Source organism: Camelus bactrianus, chromosome 31, assembly GCF_048773025.1.
Source record: "Camelus bactrianus isolate YW-2024 breed Bactrian camel chromosome 31, ASM4877302v1, whole genome shotgun sequence".
NCBI lineage: Eukaryota > Metazoa > Chordata > Mammalia > Artiodactyla > Camelidae > Camelus > Camelus bactrianus.
Window position 1 is genome coordinate 20,545,961 of NC_133569.1, and position 17,048 is coordinate 20,563,008.

The 17,048-nt window shown below is 40.6% G+C and overlaps 1 protein-coding gene across 2 annotated transcripts in view; it reads left to right on the forward strand.

The window, feature by feature from the left end:
- The window catches only part of LOC141575712 (tumor necrosis factor receptor superfamily member 10B-like), a 34,998-nt gene extending 29,049 nt beyond the window's left edge, over nt 1-5,949 (forward strand). For both annotated transcript variants that reach the window (XM_074355632.1, XM_074355634.1), the window contains 2 exons: nt 3,951-4,026; nt 5,205-5,949. In XM_074355632.1, coding sequence (XP_074211733.1) covers nt 3,951-4,026; nt 5,205-5,560 — 432 coding nt within the window. In that variant the 3' untranslated portion in view covers nt 5,561-5,949. The remainder of the gene's footprint in view (nt 1-3,950; nt 4,027-5,204) is intronic.
- The last annotated feature ends 11,099 nt before the right edge of the window (nt 5,950-17,048 follow it).

The window sequence follows — 17,048 nt, forward strand, 5'->3', positions numbered from 1 at the left end:
CAGCATGGTATTGGTACCAAAACAGACATATAGACCAATGGAACAGAATAGAGAGCCCAGAAATGAACCCACAAACTTTTGGTCAACTCATCTTTGACAAAGGAGGCAAGAATATACATTGGAATAAAGACAGTCTCTTCAGCAAATGGTGTTGGGAAAACTGGACAGCAGCATGTAAAACAATGAAGCTAGAACACTCCCTTACACCATATACAAAAATCAACTCAAAATGGATTAAAGACTTAAACATAAGACAAGATACAATAAACCTCCTAGAGGAAAACATAGGCAAAACATTATCTGACATACATTTAAAAAATTTTCTCCTAGAAGAAATAAAAGCAAGAATAAACAAATGGGACCTAATGAAACTTACAAGCTTCTGCACAGCAAAGGAAACCAGAAATAAAACAAGAAGAAAACCTAAGGAATGGGAGAAAATTTTTGCAAGTGAAACCGACAAAGGCTTGATCTCCAGAATATATAAGCAGCTCATATGACTCAATAAGAAAAAAATAAACAACCCAATCCAAAAATGGGCAGAAGACCTAAACAAGCAATTCTCCAAGGAAGACATACAAATGATCAAAAAGCACATGAAAAAATGCTCAATATCACTAATTATCAGAGAAATGCAAATCAAAACTACAATGAGGTATCACCTCACACCAGTCAGAATGGCCGTCATTCAAAAATCCACAAATGACAAATGCTGGAGAGGCTGTGCAGAAAGGGGAACCCTCCTACACTGCTGGTGGGAATGCAGTTTGTTGCAGCCACTATGGAAAACAGTGTGGAGATTCCTCCAAAGACTAGGAATAGACTTACCATATGACCCAGGAATCCCACTCCTGGGCTTGTATCCAGAAGGAAATCTACTTCAGGATGACACCTGCACCCCAATGTTCATAGCAGCAATATTTACAATAGCCAAAACATGAAAACAGCCTAAATGTCCATCAACAGGTGACTGGATAAAGACGACGTGGTATATTTATACAATGGAATACTACTCAGCCATAAAAACCGACAACATAATGCCATTTGCAGCAACATGGATGCTCCTGGAGAATGTCATTCTAAGTGAAGTAAGCCAGAAAGAGAAAGAAAAATACCATATGAGATCGCTCATATGTGGAATCTAAAAAACAAAAACAAAAACAAACAAACAAACAAAAGCAAAGCGTAAATAAAGGACAGAAATAGACTCACAGACAGAGAATACAGACTTGTGGTTACCAGGGGGGTGGAGGGTGGGAAGGGATAGACTGGGATTTCAAAATTATAGAATACACTACACTGTATAGCACAGGGAAATACACACAAAATGTTATGATAACTCACAGAGAAAAAAATGTGACAATGAGTGTGTATATGTCCATGAATAACTGAAAAATTGTGCTGAACACTGGAATTTGACACAACATTGTAAAATGATTATAAATCAATAAAAAAAAATGGGTCCAAATTAAACTTAAAAGCTTTTGCACAGCAAAGGAAACCACCAATAAAACAAAAAGACAACCTACTGAATGGGAAAAAATATTTGCAAATGATATGACCAATAAGGAGTTAATACCCCACACATACAAGCAGCTCATGCAATTCAGTATCAAAAGAAAAAAAAAAAAAACCAACAAACAACTCAACTTAAAAATGGGCAGAAGGTCTGAATAGACATTTTTCCAAAGAGAAAATGCAGATGAAAAGATGCTCAAAATCACTAATCAGAGAAATGCAAATCAAAACCATAATATCACCTCACATCTATCAGAATGGCTATCATCAAAAAATCACAAATAGCAAATGTTGGCAAGGATGTGGAGAAAAGGGAACCCTCATGTACTGTTGGTGGGAATGGAAATTGGTGCAGCCACTGTGGAAAAGAGTATGGAGGTTCCTCAACAACTAAAATTAGAACTACAATATGATCCAGCAATTCCACTCCTGGGTAAATATCTGAAGAAAACAAAAACACTAATTCTAAAGGATACACGTACTCCAGTGTTCATAGCAGCATTATTCACAATTGCCAAGATGGAAAGCAATCTAAGTAGAAAGGAATCAACAGTTGAACGGATAAAGCAGATGTAGTGTGTATATATATAGAATGTAATACTACTCAGCCATAAAAAAGAATCAAGTTTTGCTATTTGCAGCAACACAGATGGACTTGGAGGGTATTATGCTTAGTGAATCATCCGACAGAGAAAGATAAATACTGTATGTTATCACTTCTATGTGGAATCTAAAAAATAAAAAACATAAATGTAACAAAACAGAAAGAGACTCACAGATACAGAGAACAAGCTGGTGGTTACCAGGAGGGAAGGGGAAGGTGGGAAGGGCAAAACAGGGGTACGGGATTAAGACATACAAGCTACTATGTACAAAATAAATCTTTACAAAAAAAGATTGTATACCACAGGAATATAGAACAATATTTTATAATAACTTTAATTTTGTGTATGGTGTAAGGGAGTGTTCTAGCTTCATTGCTTTACATGCTGCTGCCCAGTTTTCCCAGCCCCATTTGCTGAAGAGACTGTCTTTATCCCATTGTATAATCTTGCCTACTTTGTTGAAGGTTAGTTGACCAAAAGCTTGTGGGTTCATTTCTGGGCTCTCTATTCTGTTCCATTGGTCTATATGTCTGTCTTTGTACCAAGACCATGCTGTCTTGATGACTGTAGCTCTATAGTATTGTCTGAAGTCTGGGAGAGTTATTCCTCCAGCCTCTTTCTTTCTCTTCAGTAATGCTTTGGCTATTCTATAATTTATAATAAATTTAAATGGAGAATAATCTATAAAAATTTCGAATCACTATGTTGTTCACCTGAGACTAATTTAATACTGTAAATCAAGTATAACTCAATAAAAATAGTTTTTAAAAAGGAAACAGCATTTCAACTCAAAGGTTTTTTATTGTGACTCAGTTAAGATTTGAGTTCTTCAGATAAATTATGCCTATTTTTTGTCAAACATGTTTCTTTCTATCTCACATGTCTTGTTACTTTTAATGGTTAGCTCCTCCTATAATGCCATTTTCTAATATATTGTTTCTGATATGTTTTTTAACATTCATTAAGACATGCATTCATTTTTAAATATTGTAGCTTAAACCTTAGAGTTTTTAAATATACATTCATATTAAAATAATTATAGTTTCTGTCCCCTCCACTATTCCTGCCTTATTTTTGCTTTACATCTTGCTGGCTGCATGGTCCAGAACTTATAATGTTCAAAGATGCTTAGAGAAGGCAGATATTTTAGTGTTCGTTTGATTTCGTTGTGAACGCCTACAGTATTGCACCATTAGGAACCATGTCGATGCTTGTTTTCATTTAAAAAATTTTATCATTATGGATGCAGCCTCCTATTTTTAGGTATTTTGTAAAAGTCAGAATTCATCTTTAATTCTACAGAATGCCTTTCCAGTCTCCATGGAGACCATCAGATGCTGTCATTCCCTTATTTACACTACCGATATGATACATTGCCATTGACCAAAGCACCTTCACATACACGGAATAAACACTTATTTCAGATTTTCCAAAGTGCCTTTGTAAATACTCTTCATCTGAGTCACATAAAGCCTGGGAGGGAGTGCTTATCTCCTGATGCAGTGGGTGGGAAAGGACTAGAAGGGCCAGAAGGGACAAGGTTTAGGGGAGGAACGTTCCTTGTCTTGGATGGATTATGTTTACTCAGCTGTATAGAATTGTCAAAGCTGAGCGGACAATTAAGAAGTGAGCATTACTGCAGGGAAAATTTCCTTCCATGAGGATAGGAGCCTGTGAACTGTTCAGGGTGGGAGGTTCCTTCATCTCTATAGGGACCCAGGAGGGAAGGTGGCTGCCCAGGTCAGACAGTGGGCTGGTTAATGGGCTCAGTTCTGAAATCCAGGACCCCTGACTAAGACCAAGGCTGTTCTCCACTGTATTTTACAGGAAGCAGCCGTAGCGAAAGAGTCTCAGATGAGAAGGAGGATGCTGGTTCCAGCAAATGATGTGGACTCCATTGAAGGTGAGTATTTTTTCCAGGGCAGTGGAGCAGGAATGGAGGGAGAAGGGACAGTGTCCTAACTGCCGTCTCCATAGCTGTTAGGGCAACTCACAGCAGGGGATAGCTTGTTCCTGGACCATCAGAACTCTAAATCCATCTCTCCCCTCCTCTGCACCCCTCTGTCCTGTAACGCCTCCCAGTCCTTCCCTCTTTCTCCCTTCTCCCTTGCTGCTCAGGGCCAGGTTCGCCCACACTGAGGCACCTAAGGGACTGTGCTGCCCAGCAGGGCACCCACTGGCCCCAGGGGACTGTGGAGCACCTGACCTGTGGCTAGGCCAAATTCGATGAGCTGTCATATAACTAGATACTGTATTTCAAAGAATTGGTAAAAAAAAAAAAAAAAAAGGAATGTAATACGTCTCAATAATAACTTTTTGTATACTGATTACATATTGAAGTGAACATTTTTAGAATATATTGAATTCATATTTTATGAAAATTAGAATTTAATATTACTTTTTTCAGTGCAGCTGTTAGAGAATATAAACTTGTATTCAGTGCCCACCTTATGTACCAATGGACAGTGGTGTGCACTGCATTTCACCCACATTGCACTGAATCCCCGGTACACTCCTATGACGTGCTTGGTGTTGGCTCCATCTTACGGGTTAAATTCTTGCTCAGAGTCTGTTCGTCCCCATCTAGCTCTGCCACCGCGTCAGTCAGTGAGGCCGAGCTGGGTGTGAGGCCAGAGACCTTCCCACCTCCAGGCCCTTGCTCTGTCCACAGAGCAGATGCGGCAGCCGGGAGCCCTTACTCTCATGAGAAGGGCAGGTGCCCTCCTCTGAGGTCTGTTGCCCCACAGTCTGGTCTGTGGCACCCTCTGTCTCCTACACAATCTGCCTTCTCCCTCTGTGACTTCCGTCCCCCTTCCCAGCAGGGCCCTCGTTCCTCCCTTAGGGCAGGATTCTCTGGTGACCTTGACTCCCTGCAGTGCCTTGGGTACAGGTGAGGCCCCTGCAGTGTGGCCTGATTCTCTGCTGATGGGAAGCAGGTCAGAGACGCAGAGCAGCAGGTTCACCAGAAGGGGGAGCTCCTTGGGTCCCAGCCTGGGATCTAGGCCTCCTGGAGGGTCCTCTGACCTTTCTGAAGCCCATCCCAGCTCACCTGACTGCCTCTGTGACTTTCCCCCAACCCAGGCCTGAGGATGTTCTTCGATTACTTTGCAACCGTCGTGCCCTATGATTCCTGGGATGCGCTCATGAGGCAGATGGGCCTGACACAAAATGAGATCCTTATGGCCAGAGGCAAAGCCTGGGCCCCGCGGGATGCCTTGTATGAAATGCTGGAGGCCTGGCTCAGCAGCAAGGGGCGGGAAGCCTCCATCAACACCCTGCTGGACGCCTTGGAAACAATTGGGGCAAGATGTGCAAAGGAGACAATTGAGGACCACCTGGTGGGCTCAGGAAAGTATGTCTATAAAAAAGGTGAAGCAGGCTCTGCTGTGTCCTCAGTGTTTGAGAACCTCAGCCTTTCCGTTCAGGGCACTTTTTAAAGTGCCTAATGGACTTGTACTTTTTGTATATATTTCTAATTTCAAAGACATAAGAATTTAAAAATATGTGTATTTAATGTACAATTTGTGATTCATATTTTATTTATACCAAAACGTATTTTTGCAGTACACTTGTCTGGATTGTTTACATGGGTTATCTGGTTGTGAGCAGGCACTTAAGAAGTATTTAAAATTCAAAAGAAAAAGAGGAAAGAAGTCCACTGTTGGAGCACTGGCAAAAGCAGTTTGGCCACTTTTGGGTGCCTGGTCGCTTCTAGAGTGCCCACCATTTCCAACTGATAATTTTATAGGTGCGGGATTGTTTACATTATTTATTGCTAAATGTTTACTTGTGAATAAAGAGTGAGGAGAAGTGGCATCCACATGCAGCCCTGTGTCTGGTTGTCCGTGAACTGGCCTATCACACGTGGGCCTCCTCTGCTCATCTATGGCCTTGGGTGGGGAGGGCGGGACGTGGGTTAGATGTGAGGTGCCCAATAGATTCTATGCCATGTACCATTTCTGGTCTTGTTAGTGAACCTTCGGTTCCATCTGGGCTCGGGGGAGAGAGGACAGGGACCTGCTCCCAGTGTCTGCCCTGGTCGCAGGGAGAAGAGCGGATCTTGATCATGAACTGAGTTCAGTGTTGGCTGACTCAGCCCTACATTGGCTCTCTCACTTGTGGAGGTGTGTGAATATGAGCCCAGAACTGCCTTTTTGGGTCCGAATTGGCTATTTAAGGATCTCAGCCCCTCTGTAAGTTGTGGCCTTCTGCAGAAAAGACTCAGACAGAAATCCCAATTCCTATATACTGTGAGGATTGGCCTAAAATGGCTCATATATTAGTGTTTGTCCTTTTATTGATTTTCATAAAACCCTTCTTCCGCTAAACACTTCTCCATAGTGTTCCAGCTATTTTAAGATAATTTCATGGTGGAAGCAATTCTCAGGGGTTTTGTTTGGTCTTTTCCATCTCAAGGTTTTGTGTGCTGCCTTCTCTGAGACTGGTGTGGTCAAAACTGGAATTGGCTGGAATGTAGGCACATTCAGGGTATGGTGTCTGGAGTCCACTGGAGTTTTTAGGAAGGGTCGACTCCTGTGGCCTTGCTGCTACTTCTCCCTCCCCTGTCCTTCCAGACATCTGGCCCTGTCTACCCTCCCCTTCCTGAAGTCAGATGTTTCCTGCCTTTGCTGCTCCTTCTGTGCAGGACACTTCTGGCTTCATCTTCAGAGGGAGATGTAAATGAAATCTTGCCAATCACATTTCAGCTCACTTGTCCCTTTCTTGGAGGACGTCCTTGAGTACCCATAGAAAGTATTAGTCTTGACAGTGTTTGTCAAGTTTACTCATTTATTGATATGTTTTTTGTACCTTTCACCAGTAAGAACCTTCAGTAAACATGAAATTGCTTCCTGTATTGCTTTGTACCCAGTGCAAATATACTTTTAAAGTTTTATTTAAAGATTAGGTGTCTGATCATGTTTCTCCTCGATCGGGAGACCTCCTTCTTTGAAGATTTTGTTGGAAGTATTAAACAATACAAGAGAGGCCATTAGGGCCAATAGGCATATGAAAAAATGGTCAATATTGCTAATTATCAGATAAATGCAAATCAAAACTGCAATGAGGTATTACCTCACACCAGTCATTATGGCCATCATTCAAAAATTCAGACAATAAATGCTGGAGAGGGTGCGGAGAAAAGGGAACCTTCCTATATTGCTGGTGGGAATGTAGTTTTGTCCAGGCACTATGGAAAACAGTATGGAAATTCCTGAGAAAACTAAAAATAAACTTACCATATGGCCAGCAATCACAATTATGGGTATATATACAGAGGTAACTCTAATCTGAAAAGATACATGGACGCCAATGTTCATAGTGGCACTATACACAACAGCAAAGACACAGGAGCAACCTAAATGTTGATGACTGGATAAAGAAGCTGTGGTATCTTTATACAATAGAATACTACTCAGCCATAAAAAATGACAAAATAATGCCATTTGCAGCAACATGGATGGCCCTAGAGAATGTCATTCTAAGTGAAGTAAGCCAGATAGAGAAAGAAAAATACCATATGATATCACTCATATGTGAAATCTGAAAAAAAAAAAAAAAAAAAGACAAATGAACTTATACATAAAACAGAAACAGGCCCACAGACATAGAATACAGACTTTTGGTTGCCAGGGAGGAGGGGGTTGGGAAGGGATAAATAGGGAGTTTGAGATTTGCAGATACTGACTAGTATATATAAAATAGATAAACAAGTTTATACTGCATAACACAGGGAAATATATTCCATATCTTGAAGTAGCTTCATTCATATGAAAATGAATATATGTATATTCATGTATGAGTGAACTATTGTCTGTACATCAGAAATTGGCACAACATTGTAAACTGAGTATACCTCTATAAAAAAAAAATAGAGGAGAGAAGCAAGATGGCGGAGTAGAAGGACACTTGTAGCTCACCCTCTCCCACAAATGCATCAAAACCCACATCTACAGACCTACTCAACCAACCAGAGCACCTGCCGAACTCCGACAGAACATCGCCCTCTTTGAAAGACAAAGACGACAAAAATCTGGTAGGAGAAAAGGAAAAAAGAAAGAAGAAAAAGCAAAACAGTGCGGGACTGATCCTGCAGGGAGGGAGCAGCAAAGGAGGACTGGCGCTCGTTTGCTGGGTCTCCCCTCTCCAAAAGAGAGCCAGCGGGATGGAGGGGGAGCCTCTAAGGCTCAGATCTGCCCCTAGCACCCCTTGACCAACAGAATTGAGTTAAACGGGCACAAAGGGTCCCCACAACACCCAGCCCGAGACGTGAGCCAGCAGCTGGGGCCAGGACAGGCTGCCTGAAATGGGCGGAGGACAGTGGCGGCTGCACTGAGGCAACCCTGGGGGACTGCAGGGGGCTGCACGCTGTGGCTGGGAGGGGATACGGAGCAGAACACCCTCAGTCCCCCATAAACTGCGAAAAAAGCAAAACAACATGGCTGGTGCGCCCTGGGGGGAGGGGCGCCGTAGCCTTTGTCTCCTAAGACCTACGCTGCCATTACTGGTGCATCTCGTGAGAAGAGAGGCGGGGCGCAGCCACAGCCACCATCTCCTCCTGTGCCCAGTGCCCAGGCAGCACCCGGGTGCTCCACAACCTCCTAGGCAGGACGGAGACTTGTTTACAGCCCGAGGCAGATGGGATCTTTCTGCCCTGGCACCTCAGAGAACTTGCACCGCCAAGACAAACAAGGAGCTGAGATTTGGCATGGAGCAGGGGCGGGGTTGTTCAGCGGTCTCCTGAGCCTGCCTTGGGAGCTCCGACCCTAGGCGGAGAGGGCAGCTGCACAGAGCAGCGGAGCGACAGGCACCCGGAGAGGGTGGGCAGCCACCCGCCATCCTGGCAGGAGCGCAGCACCTGACCACGGTGCTGGGAGGGGGCTCGATCCACCAACCTGCCTCCACTGAGCGCAGCATTTGAATGTGGCATCGGGAGGTGGACTGACCCACCCACCCACCGGGTAGGAGCTCAGCTCCTGACCCAGTGTTAGGAGGGGGCGCAATCTGCTAGCTGAAAGCCACTGGGAGCAGCACAGACGAGGGCACCAACACAGGGCCTCTGGAAACAGCAAGCTGAGTTCGCAAAACAGGGCAAAGACACAAAGACCTCTTGATAAAAATCACTACGAGCACACCATCTCCAGGAGAACTAGATAACTGGTACTCCTTAAGCCACAGTGCCAGAGAGATATGAGCAATATGAAGAAACAGAGGAACCACTCCCAATTAAAAGATCAAGAGAAATCCCCTGAAAGCACAATAAAGGAAATAGACATTGATGGTCTACTAGATCAAGATTTCAAAAAAGGACTGATCAAAGTACTGAAAGAACTAAAAGAAATAGTGTTTAGAGATATAAAATATGTCAAAAATGAAATAAAAGCTATAAAGGGGAACCAAGTAGAATTAGTAAACTCATTTGCTGAGATGAGAGCTGACCTAAAGGCTGTACAAAGCAGGCTAGATAAGGCAAGGAACGAATAAGTGACCTAGAAGACAGGACAACAGAAAGCACCCAATTAGAACAGCTGAGAGAAAAACAAATAAAAAACAATGAAAACAATATAAGGGACCTATGGGATAATATAAAGCATGCCAATCTATGCATAATAGGGGTTCCAGAAGGGGAAGAAAGAACAAAGGGGGTTGAAAAGGTATTTGAAGAAATCATGACTGAAAACTTTCCAAATCTAAAGGAATCAGATATCCAAGTACAGGAGGCTGAGAGGGTCCCAAACAGATCCACATCAAGAAATATCATAATCAAGATGGCCAGAGTCAAGGATAAAGAAATGATCCTAAAGGCAGCAAGAGAAAAACAAAGAGTGAGTTACAAGGGAACCCCCATAAGGCTCTCAGCTGATTTCTCTACACAGACACTACAGGCCAGAAGGGAGTGGCAAGATATATACCAAGTCCTGAATGAAAAAAAGATGCAGCCTAGGATACTCTATCCACAAACGCTATCCTTTAGAATAGAAGGAGAGATAAAGAACTTCACAGACAAGCAAAAACTAAAAGAGTTTAACAACACTAAACCCATGCTAAAAGAAATATTGACAAGTCTACTCTAAATAGAAAAGAAGCAGGATGCTACAAAAATCAGAAACTCACAACTGGAAAGGAGATAACTACCATGAATTACAAATAGAATAAACACAAAAGTGTAAAAGAAGACATTTAAATCATTAAGAGTGGGAGAGGGAAGCAAGGAAAACCACTGTGGAAAACAATATGGAGAGTCCTCAAAAGACTAGGAATAGACTTACCATATGACCTGGGAATCCCACTCCTGGGCATATATCCAGAAGGAACCCTACTTCAAAATGACACCTGCACCCCAATGTTCATGGCAGCACTATTTACAATAGCCAAGACATGGAAGCAGCCTAAATGTCCATCAACAGATGACTGAATAAAGATGATGTAGTATATTTATATGATGGAATACTATTCAGCCACAAAAACTGACAACATAACGCCATTTGCAGCAACATTGATGTTCCTGGAGAATGTCATTCTAAGTGAAGTAAGCCAGGAAGAGAAAGAAAAATACCATATGAGATCGCTTACATGAGGAATCTAAAAACAAACAAACAAACAAAACATAAATACAAAACAGAAACAGACTCATAGACATAGAATACAAACTTGTGGTTGCCAAGGGGGTGGGAGGTGGGAAGGGACAGACTGGGATTTTAAAATGCAGAATAGATAAACAAGATTATACTGTATAGCACAGGGAAATACAAGATCTTGTGGTAGCTCATGGTGAAAAAGTATGCAACAAAGAATACATGCATGCTTATTTATAACTGAAAAATTATGTTCTACACTGGAAATTGGCAAAACATTGTAAACTGACTATACCTCAGTAAAATAAAATTTTTTAAAAAGATGGATGATTATGTAATTCTTATCTTCTTACTAGCAAAAGCAGAAAACCTGGAAATTATTTCTTTTATTTAAGCAAAGCAAGGCACACACAGGGGATGGTTAAATGGCAATAGTTTCGTACTGATTACTTTTCTAGACCATGATTTGAGGATTCAAATCATGTATATTAGATGCCTAGTACAGGCTACCATTGAATAAAAATTAATTCTGTTAATGCTGAGTCATAGTGGTACTGTAAATGTTGGTTAGTTGCCCTTTCAGGAAATGAGCTGGAATTCCTCTTTCAAAAATGTCTCATGTCTGAAAAAATTTACCATCATTCAAGGTAGTGCTTGCCTCTAAGCATTTGGTTATATGTTGGGAGAAATATTTACATTAAAGTAATTCTATCATACTAAAAAGGCTTCTCTTATAAACAAGGAAGAGCATTGAATATATTAAAATAATATTTATTAGTATTAATAAATCATAACATTAATATTGATGTGTTATAATTATTAATAATAAACTATTATTCATTATTATTTTAAGTTAGACATGTTTGTTGTGTAAGATTAAAATGATATATATATATACACAGAAATATCACTGCTTTTCCCTCATCTAGATATATCACACTCACCATACCAGTGCATATGATTAGACATAGATGAAAGGACAGGAGGAAGACACAGAGGTGGGAAGGGAAGAGTGAGGTTGAGTGACACAAAGGTATCTGGTCCTCACTACATCATGTATATTATAATGTATTTTGTTATCTATTGCTGCCTACACATCTCCTGAAAATGTGGAAGCTTAAAATGACAACCATTTATACTCCACTTGCTTGTGTGGATCGTGAATTGGGAATGGCTTAGCTGGGTGGTTCTGGCTCAGAATCTCTCCTGGGTTGTGGTCAAGTTGTCATTGGGCTGTCACCAGCTGTAAGACTGACTGGAGCTGGAGGCTCTACTGCCTAGAAGGCTCCTCACATGGCTTCTGAGGAAGCCTCCATCCCTTGCTGGCTCTTGGCAAGAGGACTCAGTCATTTGCTGCAGGGACTTCTCCGGAGGGCTGCTTGAATGTCCTCATGTAAAGGCAGTTGACCTCACCAAAGAGAGTGGTTCAAGAGACAGAGGAAGGAGGAAGCCACAATGCCTTTTATGACTGAGTTTTAAGAATCACATACTGCCACTTCTGCTCTGTCCTATTCATTACAGGCAAGTCATTGATTTTAGCTCGTGCTCAGTTGTACCATTTGAAGAGAGAATGATCCAAAACTTTTGGACTTCTCTTAAAATCACAAAATATATACTCTATTTAATCACCCCATGTTTCCTTCCTGCCATATTTTGATCATGCTCCATTTCACTAATTATCTTGCTACTACATTATTTTAATAACTCTCTCATATGACCCTATTCAACTTGAATCCTATAGGGGATATTCTATTCTTTTAATGTCCTTGCTACTTTACATAATGCTTCAAGAAACATTTTTGTAAATAAGTGTCTTTATAATCTATGATTATTTCCTTAGGTTAATTCTTTAGGTTAGCAGAGTAGAGCACAATGGTCATTAGTGTGTGACAGGTTTCCGCAACCCAGAGAAATGAAGCAAGAACCACTTGACAAGGCGTTGCCTGCACACTCTCCAGGAGGTATGGGGAGGGTTAGAAATCCTGGGAAGCGGTTTGGATCGGGCAGATTTCAGAGCTCCTACAGGGATCATCAGGGTGAATGAAGAAGAGGGACAGCTATCAAAATGGAAGACTTTTTGCAGTGATCAAGCAAGCAGAGTGTGCTACTGTGATTTATAATAAGAAATACATGTCTGATCTTCATCCTTGTCTGTGACACAGAGTTCCTAAAACCCTAAGTGATGAACTTCCTTAGTGATGAGAGCCACACAGGTATCTTTTGTGATGTTAAAAAGATGACCTTAGGAAAACTCCTCGGCCACCTAAGGAGGGGGGCTGGTTGCCAGAGGTACCAGCGAGGTGATTGGAGGGTTGGAAATTTTCAGTCTAACCCCATTTCCACCCACCTCTGGGTCAGGGAGAGGGGTTGAGATTGAGTCTAATCACCAAAGACCAATGATGTAATCAGTCAAGCCTCAGAAATGAAGCCTCCATAGAAACCCCGAAGGAGAGGTTGCAGAGAGCTTCCGGTGAGTGAACACGGGGAAGTGCTGGGATGATGGAGAGCCTGCAGAGGGTGTGGAAGCTCTGCACTCCTTCTCACATGCCTTGCCCTATGCAGAGCTTCCATGTGGCCGGTCCTGAGTTACATCGTTTTATGGTAAAAGGGTAATCTAGTAAGTAGTTGTTTCTCTGAGTTCTGTGAGCTGCTCTAGCAAATTAATGAAACCCAGGAGGAGGGTCATGGGAAGCTCTGACTAGTAGCCATTCAATCAGGCACGGGTGACAACCTGAGCTTTCAACTGTCTTCTAAAGCAGGGGTCAGTCTTGTGGAACTGAGCCATCAGCCTGTGGAATCTGACGCTATCTCTGGGTAGATAGTGTCAGAAGTCAGTTAAATGGTAGGACACTCAACTGGTGTTTGAGACTTGCTTCCTGGTGTGGGGAAGTCCCCCAACATTGTCATTGGGGTCCATAGCTCTTTAAAGAGTGCCCATAGGGATGGGGAAGAAAGAGGTGAAGGGACCCACAGCCCACAAGCATGATATAAAGATTATTTTAAACTGAAAATATTTGTCACAGCAGATGTAGAAAGAACTCTTATCTGGATGCCCTTATCTGATTAAAGCAGAGCCCCAGAAAATACAGCTGCCAAAACTCCTCTCCCAGGGAGTTTCCTGTTTGGGAGAAGTTCCAGCAGGGAGGTGGGCATTTAGCAGCAGCTGTCTACAGCCAGCCAGGAAGAGAAGCCTCACCAAGAAACCAACCTTCCACAGTTTTGCTCTTAACTTTCTCAGCCTCCAGAACTATGAAAATAGATTTCTGTTATTAAAGTCACCTGGTCTGTGGTATTTGTTATGAGAGCCTGAGGAGACTAATACAGTTTTATAAACCAGTTTTTCAACTGACCTCACAGACAGGTGAATTTGTGGTTCTCACTAGATAGGCAACCTCTGGGACGAACTTTATTCTGAATCACCAATAAAACCCGATGAGTTCCTCTTTACACCTTGATTTTATATCTTAGAACTTGGTTTTAGAAATCAGCAGTCTCTCTGGTTTTCCATCTGACATGCAGATTTGTTGGGTCTGTGTCTAGAAGTGGCCAACCATCAGCTTGGGGACCTGAGACAAGGGACACACAAGCCTTATACTCTCCCTGACAGTTGCCAGCTCTCATGAAATTGTCTAAATATAAATTCTTTCCCCTCTCATTACCTTTGTCATGCTGAGAATTCCAATCTCAATATCAGAGCTTCAATTGTACTGCCTTGTAGCAACTTAATTTCTTTCTTTTAGGCTATCTTTGGGAGTGAATTTGGACAGAGGGTGGGGATCTTCTGATTTAGAAAAGCTTTTATACTTAAGGGGATTTCTAGAGAGTTCTCATCCTAAATAAACCTCCTATTGGTAATTTTGGAAGGATCAAATTATGAACACACACATACACATGCAGATAGTATGAGGCCCATCCTAAAATACTCCCCTAACAAAATTAAAAAGCAGAAGTCAAAAAAAAAAAAAAAAAAAAAAGCAGAAGTCACTCAAACATTAGCCCCATTCCTCCTGACACTGGGGCCTGTAACGGCACTCAGAGACACCATAAAACAACAGTGAGGCTGCAAAAGAAATGGGGCTAATTGGAAATAGACTGAATATTTTTCCCACTCAGATGTGCTTTGGAGACACCCACATGCTGTCACCTAAGTTCCTCATCCAAATTTTGGATTCTAATCTCACTAAGATTGTACGTATGGGCAAAAGAAAACTGTAAGAGTCTCCTCTACTAATATTGATGGAAAGCCTTATAATAATCACAATGAAAAAGCTGATAGCAGATACAAAAAAGAGAAAGAACAATCAAAGCCTATCACTACAAAAAAAATCATGAAACCACAAAAGAAGACAGCAAGAAAGGAAGAGAAGAGCAAAAGAACTACAAAATGGACAGGAAAAAATGACCAAAATGGCAGTATTAAGCTGTTACCTATCAATAATTACTTCAAATGCAAATACATTACATTCACCAATAAAAAGACACAGACTGGAAGCATGGACCAAAAAAACAACATCTAACTGTATGTTATCTATAAGAGACCCACTTTAGAGTTAAGGATAAGTATAGACTGAAAATAAAAGGATGGTAAAGATATTCCATGTAAATTGTAACCAAAAGAGAGCAGAAGTGGCTACACATGTATCAGACAAAATAGACTTTCAGGTGAAAACTGTCAAAACAGACAAAAAAGGTAATTACCTAATGATAAAAGGACCAACTCAACAGGAAGATATAACAATTATAAATATACATGCACCCAACATTGGAACACCTAAATACATAAAACAAACATTGATGGATATGAAGGGAGAAACAGACAGCAATACAGTAATACTAAGTGACTTTCTTACCCCACGTACAATAATGGGAAAGTCATCTGGACAGAAAATCATTAAGGAAACAGCAGACTTGAACTGGACTATAAACCAAATGGGCCTAACAGAGACATACAGAACATTCCACCCTAAAGCAGCAGAATACACATTCTTCTTAAGCTCACACACAACATTTGCAGGAAAGATCACATGCCAGGCCTTAAAACAAGTTCTCTCAAATTAAAGAAAATTAAAATTATTCTAAGAATCTTTTCTGAATACAATGGATTGAAATTAGAAATCAATAACCAAAGGAAAACAGAAAAATTCACAAATACATAGAAATTAAATAATACACTCAAACAGCCATTGGGTCAAAGAAGAAACTGAAACAAAAGTTAGAAAATATCTTGAGATTATTGAAACAAAATCACAACATACCAAAATTTATGGGATGAAGTAAAAGCACTACTAAGAAGAAATTTTGTAGTGATAAATGACCACATTATAAAGGAAAAATAACTCAAATTTCAAATGTGACCTAACATGACACCTCAATCAACTAGAAAGAGAAAAACAAGTGAAATGCAAAGTCAGCAGAAGCAAGGTAATAACAAACATCAGAGCAGAAATTAATAGAAAAATAGCAGGGAAAAAAAACATTGAAAAGATAAAATGAACAAACCATTAGCTAAATTAATTCAGAAAAAATACTCAAATTAATAAAATCAGACATGGAAGAGAAGACATTATAACTGAAACAACAGAAATTTTAAAAATCACAATGGGTCATTATCAACAATTATATGACAACTGGATAACCTATAAGATGGATAAGTTCCTAAAAACATAAAATCTACCAAGACTGTCATGAAGACATAGAAACCTTGATCAGATCAAATGACAAATAAGGAGATAAAATCAGTAATTTAAAACTTTCCAGCAACTAAAAGCCCAGGACCAGATGGCTTCACAGGTGAATTCTACTAAACATTTAAAGAAGAATTAACACTAATCCTTCTTAAACTCTTTAAACAAACAAACAAACAAACAAACAATTTCCAAACCCTGTTTTTGATTCAAGCATCACCCTAATACTACAAAGCCAGACGAAGACACATAACAGGAAAAGACAACTATAGTCAATATCCTTGATTAAAATGGATGCAAAAATCCTCCATAAAATATTAGCAAACCAAATTCAACAGAACATTAAAAGGATCTTACACCGTGAACAAATGAGATTTGTCCTTGGGATGTATGGATGGTTCAACATATGCAAATCAATCAATGTGATACACCACATTAATAGAATGAAGGATAACAATCTATGATCATCTCAATAGATGCAGAAAAAGCATCTGACAAAATTCAACAACTTTTAATGATGAAAATGCAACAAATCATGTATACAAGGAATGTGCCTGAACAGAATAAAAGCTGTATATAAAAAATCCACAGATAATCTCATACTCAATGCTAAAAAGCTGAAAGCTTTTCCCTTAAAATTTAGAACAAGGCAAGGAAGCTCATTCTTT